General features: G+C 46.5%; 1 protein-coding gene across 1 annotated transcript in view; it reads right to left on the reverse strand.

The window, feature by feature from the left end:
• The window catches only part of CEP162 (centrosomal protein 162), a 635,242-nt gene that overhangs the window by 554,747 nt on the left and 66,215 nt on the right, over positions 1-14,280 (reverse strand). Inside the window, exon 3 of the mRNA XM_086926571.1 lies at positions 2,481-2,763. Coding sequence (XP_086782697.1) covers positions 2,481-2,763 — 283 coding nt within the window. The remainder of the gene's footprint in view (positions 1-2,480; positions 2,764-14,280) is intronic.

Consider the following 14,280-nt stretch of genomic DNA (forward strand, 5'->3'; position numbering starts at 1 on the left):
TGTGCTCTTTCTATCTCAAAGTCTCTGTTGAATGAGATTTGTAAGGTGTCCGGAATCCAATGGGATAAGAACTCTATCATAGAGGAAGATGATTTCTCTGAATCTTCCGGCAGACCAAAAATGCGTAGGTTAGATCTACGATTACGGTCCTCCTGCTCAGTGAGGTCTCTGCGCAATGCCGCCATTGAGCGCTCCAAGTGGTTGAGGGATCTGGATTGTTTTTGCATACCATCTTCAGCACAACTGATTCGTGATTCAGTAGCAGAAACACGAAGAGAGAGGGCTTTAAAGTCATTCCTGATAGCCGACACCTCTACTTGTAATAAATCCGTGTTAGTTTTTGTTGACTGCGCAATATCATGCACTTCATTGAGGCGCGCTAGTATTGTGTCCAACGTGGAAGTGGTGTCTGACTGAGAAGACTCAGGTGTAGGATACACTGACTTAAGCCTTTTTAGCGACGTTCCAGTATCTTTGGAGTCTTTGTTGGTCGAGGGACGACCCATATTTGCAGCCAAGGAGGAGCAGCCTCCAATAGAAAGTGTACAACCACTCGAGAAGAGGAAAAACTGCGCAGAGTGTATCAAAAAAGGTATACCACACCGAGCTCAATGGGCGCAATGTTAGTAATAGCGGCGGACTTATATGCAGGGCAGGCAAGTAGCAAAATAATAAATAGCTACAATAAAGCAGGGGAACACAGTAATGAGTTCGTAGAAAAAAAGATCTATACCTTCATGAGAGAACTGCACTTGAAAGAAACAGTGCGTGGACAGCTTAATTCCCAGCCAAGCAGCAAGAAACTAACAGAAAAAAGTAAGAAATGTTACCAATTGCAGGCATCGTAGATGAAACGACCTGGACAGCCACTATCAACTGCAATATTGTAGCCAAAGCGGCGCCTCTGAGGAGAGAATGCAGCTGCATCAAGAGCGGTAAAATGGCGGCCACCCGTGAGGAAAACGAGCGCCTCTGGAACGTGAGATAGAAGACATGCAGCCGGTGACCAAATCCTCAGGAAAACCCCGTCATACAGCTCCCTGCATGTTCCGCCGTTGAAGGTTGCCTTTTCCGCCTCTAGGGGCAGCTAGAAACGGAGAAATTAGCTCGACGGGCCAAACCCGCCTCGGAGCTCAAGCGCAACACGCCATGCTGAAGTGGCGCGCAAGCCACGCCCGAGTTACCAGTAAGAATTGACACAATGGGAACGCAGTTCAGAAACATCTGAGCCCTGAGTATTTTTTCAAGACACCAGGATTCATCTGGGTAACCACACCATTGCGTGCGACAAAGGTAGACTTACATGCTGCTTTTGATCAGTGTCAGTCCACAAAGGAAACCACACCAACCGCACCTCAATATCAAGACCACACAATATCAGTTAAATTACCACAAGAGACCCTAAGACATGGGCCCCCATACCACAACTAACATCAGTAGCACAACACAAACCATGACCTCCACATTCTAGCTTAGAGTGGCAACTAGTAGCAATACCAGCCCTAAAAAGGAAAACATCATAGGGATAATCATCAACCAGACGTTAGCAGTTGAGGGGGTGGGGGGACACTAAGCACATACATGAAAGATGCATGGAAGAACACGCAAACGCCAGATAGGTGTCAAACAACGCTAGTAAGAAATGTGGCAGGGGCAATTCTTCCCAAGATCACGAAGCATTGTTATGATAGGGCTGTGAGAACCAGGACACATGATGAAGTTAACAATACTTGATTCCCCATAGGTACAACCTTCATTTAGAGCCAATCTAACACCACACTAATAAACACAAGCTGTGCCAGGGGCAGTTGAAAATGGTGACTGTGCAACATATAAAAACAATATAACAATACAGTTTTCTTGTTTCTTTCGGTTACGGTAGTAAGTCTATCATATCTACTGTGTCTGTTAAATCTTAAAACAAAAACAAGACCCATCTTGATTCATGGAATTTAAGGTTAAATGAGCGTAGCAAAGACTGGAAACTGGGATAACGGGCAAGGGAACAAACTACCCAATCAAATGTGGTCACAGCAGCAACATATACATGGGAATTTAGAACAATGATGATTATGTATTAATCTATTCATTTTAGAATATTGCGAGTATGTAGCCCTAATCAAAAACACTGCTTTTATTTCATTTGCCTAGTGAATGCGTTTAATTTTTTTGTCATCAAATAGTTGTTTTTGAAGTGGATTCAGTTCTATCCGTCTCATGATTTTCAACACATACATGTCTGATGGGTTTTTTTCCCCAACTATGGGCTAAAGCCGAACAGGACAGTAGTAATAGTGGAGGATGACAAAAGAAGCACGGAAGGAAAAAATAAATCGCTTCGACATACTTCAAATGTAATTCTGAAAGGTAAAACTTATTCCCATTTTATCAACTTCAAAAGTACCTGTTCTATTTTTACAGCTTAAAGTGGCTACACATACCCTGCTGACATTTTGAGCACTTAAGAACATGGTGCTCACCTGGTGGTGTCCTTTGCCCTGTGGGAGGAACGCATCACTGTGGCGCTCTCGCGGCTTTGGAACGACAGGATGCACATTATCCAACAGGTGCTCTCTGATTAGCCTTTCGGCCTCGCCGCTGTCACGGACTATACTTGCAGCTTCCGGAGGATACAGACTTTCCTCAGGTCTACGCCATTCCTGCAAGAGGCCATCCCGGATCTTCTCAGCACGGGCACTCTGCTCGTCGGATGGCAACTGGATCTCATTTTGCTCCAGTCGCCTGCCTGCCGCTGGTGTGGGACTGCAAATAATGCATATTTGAAATATTTATTATCGCATGTAGTTCGATTTTCTATAGTCCATTTGCAATCCACCCATTCACTCGATTTCATAGGTATGGCTTCATAGTTAATATAATTTCTCATCCTTTACATGTCTTAATATTAGGAATGTATAACAGTTCATTAATACAGAAGACTGCTTTAAGTATCCTACAGAAATGGTCACTGTAGTGGTATTTAAAAACTGACAGCATTACAATAGACGTTAGCCACAAAAAACAGGAAAGGCATCACAAACTGATTTTCCTTCTTGCACAGACTCCTTTAGCTGATTATTGTTTACACCAAGTTGCAGATTACGGTTTTAAAGAGATATGATATGGTTGGGACTACAGGAACCAAATTATGTGGCTTTGGGACCACGTGTGCAAATATCTAAATTGTAGAGAGCGTGGGGAAAATTGTAGAACATCAAAACGTTTGCTCAAAGTCTTGAGAAAACTGCCCTTAAATAAACCCTTGGAAACTCATGCAGATTTCAGTGTACAATCAGGATTGTATTAACACTTACAACCTCGAGTAAATTATATCTGAACAACTAAGAGATTTCTTTCGGGCTGATGAATGCAATCATCAGATCCATCACGAAATACACATTTTAAACACTGCATGAAAGTGGTATTAAATTAAACGAGTTTGCCTTCCTGAGACCCGATTAGTCAGTAGCAGAAAATAATTCAAAGTATTATTACTTATAAAGACAGCTTAATAGACGAATGTTTGCTACCATCACAAACTGCTGGCTCCTCGAATTAAAATGACACGACAGACCTGAAGACAACACATTTTTACCATGGCCTCCTCTTCTGTAGTTTGTCCATTAACTTACACTGCCGTGAAAAATACATTGTGAGGGGTAAGTGCCAGGGTATGGAGGAATACCAACACCTTCGATTTCTAAATTAGGAGTTACCCACATTAGGAGAGTTAGCTTACACTGCTAAGAGGTGTGATAATTAAAGGTGGGCGAGACAGTGGTTAGGTTGCACCTAGAAGACCTATTACGAGGAACCACAAAAGGATCAAATTATAGGGGGAGAATCTCTTAATGTCAACACATCCCTTGAAGCATTAATATTGTGCATTTCCTGATCATTAGATAATTATGTTATTGCAATCAGCTCCTGATTTCCATTCATCTTCCTAAAGAGAACAATAACCATTATGCTAGTCGTGCTATGGTCTATTACGCTATTTTGGCTTACCACCTGTAACATGCAGGTAGCACAAGCCATGAGTTTAACAGATCGTCATGACCAAATCCCAAACTACTGGTAAAGACTTAAGATACATTTCTTAGCTATAATCCTGTAACTCTACTTGTGAATTTCTAGGTCAGGGAAAAACCTAATCAGACGCCTACTTCTTCACCCTTGACCGCCGATGACATGGAACAGTTCTCCACATCTAGAATTCCTTGCGAAAAGACATTGACTAGCCTTCTCAGCATGATAAAGAACACCTATCTTTGCATTGTCAACCTCAGCTAAAATGCTGATAATGCATCTACAGTATCAATGGCAATCAGGCTCGCTAAAGGTGGTAAAGCCAGATTTTTGAGCATATGGCTGAAAAAACGTTTTGCGAGTCCTTAATAGCGATTCTTAACGAATCGCTATTAAGGACTCGCAAAATGCTATGTATGTAGAAATCTCAATAATAATTGAGAATCCTACAAATTCCTTAATTGTGAATAGAAAATTGCAATTCACAATTAAGGAATACCTTCCCATTCATTCCTATGGGCCAACAAGCCCGTAGGAATGAATGGGAAGACATTCGCAATTTGCGAGTACCCATTAGGTACTCGCATATTGCAAATGCAATTTCAAGGGTGCAAGGGTGTCAAAAGGACACCCTGTAGCACCCCTGAAATATGTATGTGTGCACATGTGGCGCACAAACATGCCCTATGGACATGTTATGTGCGCCACATGGCACTTTGAAAAATGCAAAAAAGTGCATTTTTCTAAGAAATCGCAAATTACCACCAACTTGAAGTTGATGATAATTTGCGATTTCTTAAGGCAAAATCGCACAACTTGGGTGCTTCCAGAATAGTATTTAAGGAATCGCAATTTGTGATTTCTTAAGTGCATTTGCAAAATAGGGAATCGCAAATTTAGCAATTCCCTATTTTGCGAGGCCTTTTGGGATGATACATCCCAAAAGGCTTTTTCCCGTTCGCAAACGGGCTGATTTTGAGAATCGGCCCGTTTGCGAACAGGAAAAAGGCTTTATACATATACCCCTTTATCACTTCAAGAACTGTAGCCCTTTTCAACCAGCTTCACTCTTTGGCTCCCTGTCTTGCAGCCATTGTATGCCACTTCTTCTCATGCCGTAAACAACTCAACTATTCACCTCAGTCACACTGCATCCAAAGGTCTCTGTCCTTAAGTCAGCTGTGCAGTATCCTCATTCACAGACCAAGTAAGGAAGTTGTACATTTTGGCAGTCTCCAAACTCTCTACACATGTATATATACATGAACCGTGCACCCAAACAATCAGCAAACTTTCTGTTGGGGCCTTTCTGTACTGTCCTTCTCAGACTGACTAAATATGTTATTATATCAGCCTCCCATATATGCTAAATTATCAGTACAATCATGCAGATCAAAAACCACATCTTATCCAACATCACTATCTCTATGCTGCATTGTATCGCTACACTAGCAACTGGTCTGAAAGGTTCCTTATCATTAGAGCAGTAGCGGCCGCTAGTACTGTGAAGTGGTGAGGCGGGAGGAGGGGAAACAAAAAAAACACAGAATAAAAAAAATTCATATTAAAGCCGCCTTCCTCCGTTCCTCACCTCCTTCCAGGAACTGCTGCACACACAGTGCACAGGCTCTCAATCCCAGCGCTGCTCACATGCTGTGAATGCTAATCCCAGCATGTGAGCGGCGTTGGGATTGGTCAGGGCACCTCAGTTCGGCACTCACATATTGACTGGTAGCCTGTGTTGGTTTTTCCACCCAGCTGTACAACACAGCTAGGTGGAGAAAGGGTAAGTTCGCATGACGGTTTGGCTAGCCCTCTGGTGCTCGCCAAACCATCATGCGTACTTAGCAGTGCCCACCACTCCCCCCTACTCCCTGGTGCTTGCTGCAGCAACAATGTGGCTCTTCCCGCCCCTCTCTCGTGTGGCAGGCAGCCTGCAGGACACTAAATAAAATGAAAATAAAAATGTTTTTTAAATCATTTTATTTATGTCCTTGCCTCTGCTGGCATTCAGAGGGGGCGACCCTCTGCGCCCTAACGGAGGAGCCACCACTGTCCTAGTGCCAAGCATAAGACCACCATTTTCTGTTCTCCCTATATATATATATATCTGTACTGCCTGACCAGTCAATATTCAGGCATCCATCCCTCAATACCAGATAAACAGCTAAGAATGTTTTTCAAAATTCATGACCTTAGTGAGGATTTCACACATTCTCCGTTCTATGTGACCTCAACAAAACTTTATTTACGGACCCATCTTGTCTAGGATTTCATCATTTTCCAACAGCACAAGTGTAAACTCTGCATCAGAATATCCGTAGATTCTGATTAGTGACTCAGCATTTGAAAATTCAAGTTACCGTGCAATTAAGTTACACTTACATACATAAAATGTCGAATGACCCATCCCCAATGTGGATTTGTTCATTTACAAAAATATAAATTTGCTACTCTTATTTGTAACATTTAGAAATTTTCAACAAAGCTTTTGTATTCAAGTACTTTCTCAGCTAGCAAGTCCCTATTCAACCCATCTCAGGTCTTATGCACAACGCTGGCAAAATACTACCAAGATCTATTGAGGGCACTTAAAACTGTCTCATCAAAGGATCTTTGATTTGGTAAAATGTTGAAACAGGTATCATAATTTTCAATATGCACGCCTTCAATGAATGGAAGAAGTGAACTTATCTCCTCGCACATGAAAATGTAAAAAATAAATGTGAAAAGAATATTTTGCACAATTTACAAATGTAGTAATTTGTAAATGGGCACTCAATACTTATTCTAAGACCTTCATAGTGTGCAAAGCTACCCTACCTCTCCTCATGTGTGCAGGGGATAATGTTTCGCACAACTCTAAAATCCAAGGTAAATGGGGCAAACCATGGGTTTTAATTAACCATTTCCTAAATCTGTTAAAAATAACCTGTGTGTGCAATCTGAAATGGGCACCTATTCTTTTTAATGTATATTGCATATTGCTTTCCTCCCTATAAATATGCTGAAAACAAAACATCGGTCAATCTGGGTGTGAAATTTGATATGGTTTTCTAGAATTTTCCCATATTCCTTCATTTCTAGCTTCCACTTCATTTCCCAATCCAATCCTGTCCAAGTCAATACTCAAGAATGAACTTTGACTGATATTCTATTGGTTTGTGGGCTGTGTACTTTAAAACTGCTGTTTTACCTGCCTGTGACTACTTGTATTTCTCTCCTTGTTTTCCCTATACTGTGCTAAGGCTGAAGGCAATCCACCTCCAGCTCCCTTTTGTCTTAGCAAGGGAAAAAGGCAAATACACCTCAGAGGCTACGCAGAGGGTGCTTTAAGACGGTTTAAATCTTCTTTTAGGGTTTAAACTGTTTTTGGAAAGTGTATGTAGCACTCATTTTTGGCTAGTAGAGTGAGCTGTTTGTGTGCGAAAATCAGTATTTTAGTGGCTTAGATTTGGCTCTTACCTGAAGAGAATTGAACAGGAATTCCAGAGTGTGGATTGAGCCTGTCTGTCACAAAGGAAACTGACTTGAGGAGCAGCTCTCATCCCCCTAGCTCAGCAGCCTGTGCTTGCTGCTTAGCCCTCCAGCTCCCAAGCAACCATAAGCTCTCCTCTCACACCTGCCCAGGCCAATTAAAGTTTGTGGAGGAAACTCCAACACAGCCTCCTCCATTTTGTTGGCCCCAGCTTCTCTGTTCCCCAAAAGCCCAGTGAGCAAAAGAACAGAAGGTGGTAAGAAGACAGACTTTGTGCTGTGCATTACTGAAACTTTAAAAGTGCTCTTTCCTATACCTGTGGCTGCTTAAATTTACGTCTAGGTTTGTGGGCATTGTACTGTAAGACTACTGTTTTACCTGCCCAAGACTGCTTACATTTACCTCTTGGTTTGAAGGTTTGTACTTTTAAAACTGCTGTTTTACCTGCCCGTGACTGTTTACATTTCTCTCCTATTTCCCCTATACTGTGCTAAGGCTTATTTGAAGGTGATTGGTTCAAAGATCTAGGGTTTCTATAATAATAATAATAGCATTTGTAAAGGGCATGGTTACACCCAATGGTGTGTCCCCGAGCTAGGGCGACCGCTGAGCCTGCACTCCAGGCAAGGTCGCCCCCCGCACCGCTGCTCTCTGTCTCGTTTTCCTGCTTCCTGCACGCCGGACGACCCAGCTGCCGCTGAGCCGCCCGCCTCACCAGTTTCCCGCCGCAGCCTTCCTGCGGCCCCGCCCCCCTCCTGCCCATTCGCCGCCCTGCTCCCGCCACCCAGCTGACCCTCCTTCCCGGCTCCTTACTTATGATGCCCCCTAGCACGCGCAGCGGTCACGCGCAGCGGGTGCGCCGATTGTGCGCCGAAGGCAAGCCCGTCTGCGCCCGTCCGCGCCCAGAGCCAGAACCCCTGGCCCCCGCTGATGCAAGACTACCCGATGGACCTACGACGCCGCCACTCTCAACGCACTCAATGACGCCCGGAACCCTGCCTGCTACCGAGCCACCCCGAGACGCACCCACAGACCCTTCGCCTGCCAAGCCTGCCGATTCACCTGCTACCGGACCTGCACCACCCCCGCCAAGTCGAACACCAGCAGCAGCCACCTGAAGTGCATCCTGCTCAACACCCGCTCCGTCCACAGGCACGCCGTGGAACTCTGGGACCTGCTCGACGTGACAGCAAAGGGCGTCGCCTTCCTCACCGGAACCTGGATGAACGCCTCCTCAGCGCCCGACATCGCCATAGCCATCCCGGACGGATACAAGATCACCCGGAAGGACCGCGTCAACCAGACGGGAGGAGGCATCGCCATCGTACACAAGAACAACATCCGCATCTCGACTAACTCCGACGAAACCTTCACCGCCGCCGAACACCTGCACTTCCAGATACACACTGACCCCAAGACCACCCTCCGAGGCACCCTCATCTACAGACCCCCGGGACCACGCAGACAATTCAGCGAAGACATCGCAGACTTCATCAGCCCGCACGCCTTCCCCTCTGCCGACTACATCCTCCTAGGGGACCTCAACTTCCACCTGGAGAACAACAACGACAGAAACACCACCGCCCTGCTGGACAACCTCGCCAACCTCGGACTCAAGCAACTGGTGAACACCCCCACCCACTACACCGGCCACACGCTTGACCCCGTCTTCTCATCCAGCAAGCACATCTCCTTCAGCCACGTCACCGGACTCCACTGGACCAACCACAGCTGCGTCCACTTCAGCTTCAAAAGAACTACGACCCACCAACGCCCGCAACAGGTTCCCCGCCGGAGCTGGAGCAAGATTACCGCCGAGCAGCTCACCGCCTCCCTCAGCCAGAACACTCCCACCAGCACAACGGACCTCAACGAAGCAGCCAGCAACCTCACCAAGTGGCTGACCGCCTGCGCCGATGACCTCGCACCACTAAAGAACCCTCCCAGCAGACCCGGCAGCAAGAAAAACCCCTGGTTCACCGACGAACTCAAGGAATCCAAGAAGAACTGCCGCACCCTCGAGAAAGCCTGCCGGCTTGACCAGTCCACAGACAACAGGACCGCCCTCAAGCACGCCACCCGTGAACATCATCAGCTGATCCACGCCACCAAGAAGTCGACACTCAAAGAACGACTGGACAACAACGCCCACGACAGCAAGGATCTCTTCAGCATCGTCAAAGAGTTCTCCAACCCCAGCGCCGGAAACAACGACATCACTCCCTCGCAAGACCTCTGCAACTCACTCGCCTCGTTCTTCCACCGCAAGATCACAAACATACACAACAGCTTCGACGCACAGACCACGCACCCTACAACCGAACCAACGCCCGCCACCACCACCCTCTGCAACTGGACCCCGATCAGCACCGAAGACACCACCCGTACGATGAACTCCATCCACTCCGGATCACCAACCGACCCCTGCCCACACCATGTCTTCAACAAAGCCTACGCCATCATCGCACCCCATCTCCGGGACATCATCAACTCCTCCTTCCACACCGCCACCTTCCCGGAGAGCTGGAAGCACGCCGAGCTGACCGTCCTCCTGAAGAAACCAACGGCGGACCCCACCGACCTCAAGAACTACCGTCCCATCTCGCTCCTTCCTTTTCCGGCCAAGGTCATCGAGAAGACCGTCAACAGACAGCTCGCTGCCTTCCTCGAGACGAACGGATCCCATGACCCCTCGCAGTCCGGGTTGCGGGCCAACCACAGCACCGAGACCGCCCTAATCGCAGCCACCGACGACATCAGAACCCTGATCGACAACGGGGAAACAGTGGCCCTCATCCTCCTGGACCTCTCTGCGGCGTTCGGCACTGTCTGCCACCGCACCCTAGTGAAGCGCCTCAGCAACATTGGAATCCGAGAGAAAGCACTGGAGTGGATCATCTCATTCCTCGCCGGAAGAACCTAGAGAGTCCGCCTCCCCCCGTTCAGATCCGAGGCCACCGAAGTCATCTGCGGCATACCACAAGGATCTTCACTCAGTCCAACCCTCTTCAACGTCTACATGAGCCCCCTCGCAGCCATCGCACGCCAACACAACCTCAACATCATCTCCTATGCCGACGACACCCAGCTGATCCTCTCCCTCACCAACGACCCCACCACCGCCAGAGCCAACCTACATGAAGGGATGAAAGACGTCGCCGACTGGATGAGGAACAGCCGCCTTAAACTGAACTCAGACAAGACGGAAGTCCTCATCCTGGGATCATCACCCTCCGCCTGGGACGACTCCTGGTGGTCCCCGGCCCTGGGCACAGCTCCCAAACCAACGGACCACGCACGCAACCTGGGCTACATCCTGGACTCCTCCCTGTCGATGACCAGACAAGTCAACGCCGTCTCATCTTCATGCTCCAACACCCAGCGCATGCTCCGCAAGATCTTCAGATGGATCCCCACTGAAACAAGGAAGACCGTCACCCAGGCACTCGTCACCAGCCGACTGGACTACGGGAACACCCTCTACGCCGGAACCACAGCCAAATTTCAAAAAAGACTCCAACGCATCTAGAACGCCTCCGCACGACGCATCCTGGACATCCCCAGACACAGCCACATCACCGGACACCTGAGAGACCTGCACTGGCTCCCCGTCAGCAAGAGAATCACATTCAGACTCCTCACCCACGCACACAAGGCTCTCCACGACCTGGGCCCCAAGTACCTCAACGACCGCATGACCTTCTACACGCCCACCCGCCAGCTACGATCGACCAGCCACGCCCTCGCCACCGTACCACGCATCCGCAGAGCCACCGCCGGAGGAAGATACTTCTCCTACCTGGCAGCCAAGACTTGGAACTCCCTCCCCACCCACCTTCGGCGAACCCAAGACCATCTCTCCTTCAGGAAGCAGCTCAAGACCTGGTTGTTCGAGCAGTAACATACCCCTCTCCCCCAGCGCCTTGAGACCCTCCCGGGTGAGTAGCGCGCTTTACAAATGCTGTGATTGATTGATTGATTGATTGATACAGAGAAGGAGGACAGAGAGAGGGACCTATACCTGGAACAGCCATGTTTTCAGTTTTTTTTTGGAAGAGAACCTTCTATTGGACATAGGGCTAAGGGTTATGGTTCCAGTTAGCTGATAGGTCTGGGGCTCTGATTGATTACTAGAGCTAGGGTTTCTATTGGACTTAGGGTTAGGGTTTTTGGCTAATAGGGCTAGAGCTGAACTTGGTTGTAAGGGCTTGGTCTTCTATTGGTCCTAGGGCTTGGGGTTAGAGTTCTGATTTGTTAGTGATCCCATTGGCCAAAGGTGTCACTAGGGCTAGCTTAAGGCTCAGGGTGTCTCAGCCCAGGCGTTGAGGCTAAGGGTGAATAGGAAAAGGAAAGCTGCCTGTTTAGGCTTGTTCGGGCAAGGTCAGGAAAAGGGCCAGAAATGCTGCCCATTCACCAGTACCCACCTTAAACTACATCCACAAACATATTAACAAATTCGCAGCAAATGCACTCTACTCGTCTACTACAAACAAACCCTAACGACATTTTATTAACTCAGTAACCACTACAAAACCCCACAAACAACACCTATGCTTCCCTCTACCCTAACTACCACACAATGGCAACACCACTCACACACAAAACACCGCTCTGTCCTAAACCACTAACAAATTCACACAACAACAACACAACACAAAGCTACACTATATATATCTTTAATACATCCAGACACACACTCAATGTTTATACAAAGCACCAGCGTTACCCTCTTCTTATTCTTAACATACCCCTTTCTGTCACCACCAAACCTAAACTCAGCCCCTACATCTTTTCATTCACCAACAGTCTCCTCCTCTTTTTACCAAAAACACACAATACGATCCTTACACTCCACAACACACATACTACCTCTTCCAGCTATCAAATCTAACACAAACACTCATAACTCTTGTCCATTCCCTCTCACACACCACATACACTCTTTTTCAAACTATATCACCACCCCATTATCATTCAACGTCCACTCACCAACAATACTTTACATACAAATCCTTCTCAGATATCCACATCATCTCCTCTCACTTCTGTACAAAAATATAACATAACACACACACCAGCACAACAGAATCTCACACACACACTAGTGCATAATACATTCAATCACAAACTTGAAACATACACCCACTTCCAACCTCCTGAATACACAAATAATAAACACCCTTAACTATCTTTACTGCAAAGCTTTCTCTTTTCTCCCAATCCTAACACAAATACACCAACCCAAGTACTCTCATTCAGCCGCCTCATATACATTGCACAATTCAGAGTCTTACAACATGGCCCGCATGTTCCACCACAACCACTAATTGATCAACCTACCACCCTAAACAGGCGCAAACAAAATAAACCACATGCAACTCTTCACAGCTTCACATCTCCATGCCTATTATACTACAAGGCTACTCTACCAAAACAACACAGCTTACCAACGCACTCTCAACCATCATCTCCACTACCTACTCCTGCAGACCCATCAACAAGCCTTCTAAGCCTGCTGGATGAAGAATAGGATACAGAGAAGAAATTCTATTGCTATCCTCATACAACTAATATCAGCACTAATGACACCTGTTACAAGTTCAAAAAATACTGGTCACTCTTCTACGAAACAAAGTCCCACCACCACCAAAACACAATCTCTAAACTGCCTACTAAAAAATGCCCAATCACTCTCTAAAAAACAAGCATTGCAACTACGACTTACTCACTGACACACAACCTAATTTTCTCTTCATAACTGAATCATGGTTGGGGGATGACATGTCTCCAGGGTTGCATGAAGTTGTTCCTATAGGCTATCAAACTATCAAAAAATAGTATAGGCAAAAGAGGAGGTGGCCTAGCTGTTATATTTAAGCAAACAATACATCTCACTAAAGCTGATGAGGTTTTCATACAAGGACAACAAAAATGTGGGGGGGGGGGGTCAAAGGGGAATGTTTTATGACCTGTCTGCTCAATCCCCTATTCACAAGATACATCACACAAAAGAGCAGACCAGGTCTGAAGATGGTGTGTGACTATACCGGACTGCGACACAGTTGGATGAATGCGTGAAAAGTGCTGTTGAAAACGAAATGCGATTCAAAACACGCTGAGTAGTAAGACTACCCCGTTCTGCATAGCGCTACAGGGTAGTCTTACTACTCAGCGTGTTTTTAACTTTGACACATAGATTTCTGCATCAATGTTTCAAGAATCTACGTAGTCAATTTTAATTTTCACTTTTATTTGAGCACTGCACTTTATTTACATCAACCAAGGATGAACACCTAAGCTAGATCACTGACGTCCATTTCCGCAGCGGCACTATAAGGTCGGATGCGTTTTTGGATGATCAGTAATTCCCACATGACGCAACTTCCACCACAATTCACACACCAGTATAGCAGAGGGGGTATTATTTGAGAAGATCAGTAGATACATAAGTTGTTTGGTTACAAAAGTAGTGTGGACATTTCGGGCACAATCATTGGAGTAAGCGGTCACTTCGTTAATGGGTATCATTTACACCTCCTGTTACATTTCTTTCAGACTGCGGATCCCCTCCCACGTAAGTAATTTCCTGCTATCTTAGCCATGGGCACCATATTCTGTCAACTTTTCTCGGGCATCCTTGCATCTTGCAACTCCCTGTGAGCCAGATGTAAATCCTACGTGTGCTAATGTAGTATGGGCCCCTCGACCCAGAAAACCACACTGTGTGCCCTTCAAGTGTGTCTCCTGGAGGAACACTATGTTGCGTTTCAACC

Source organism: Lissotriton vulgaris, chromosome 6 (assembly GCF_964263255.1).
Source record: "Lissotriton vulgaris chromosome 6, aLisVul1.2, whole genome shotgun sequence".
In the NCBI taxonomy this organism is placed as follows: Eukaryota; Metazoa; Chordata; class Amphibia; order Caudata; family Salamandridae; genus Lissotriton; species Lissotriton vulgaris.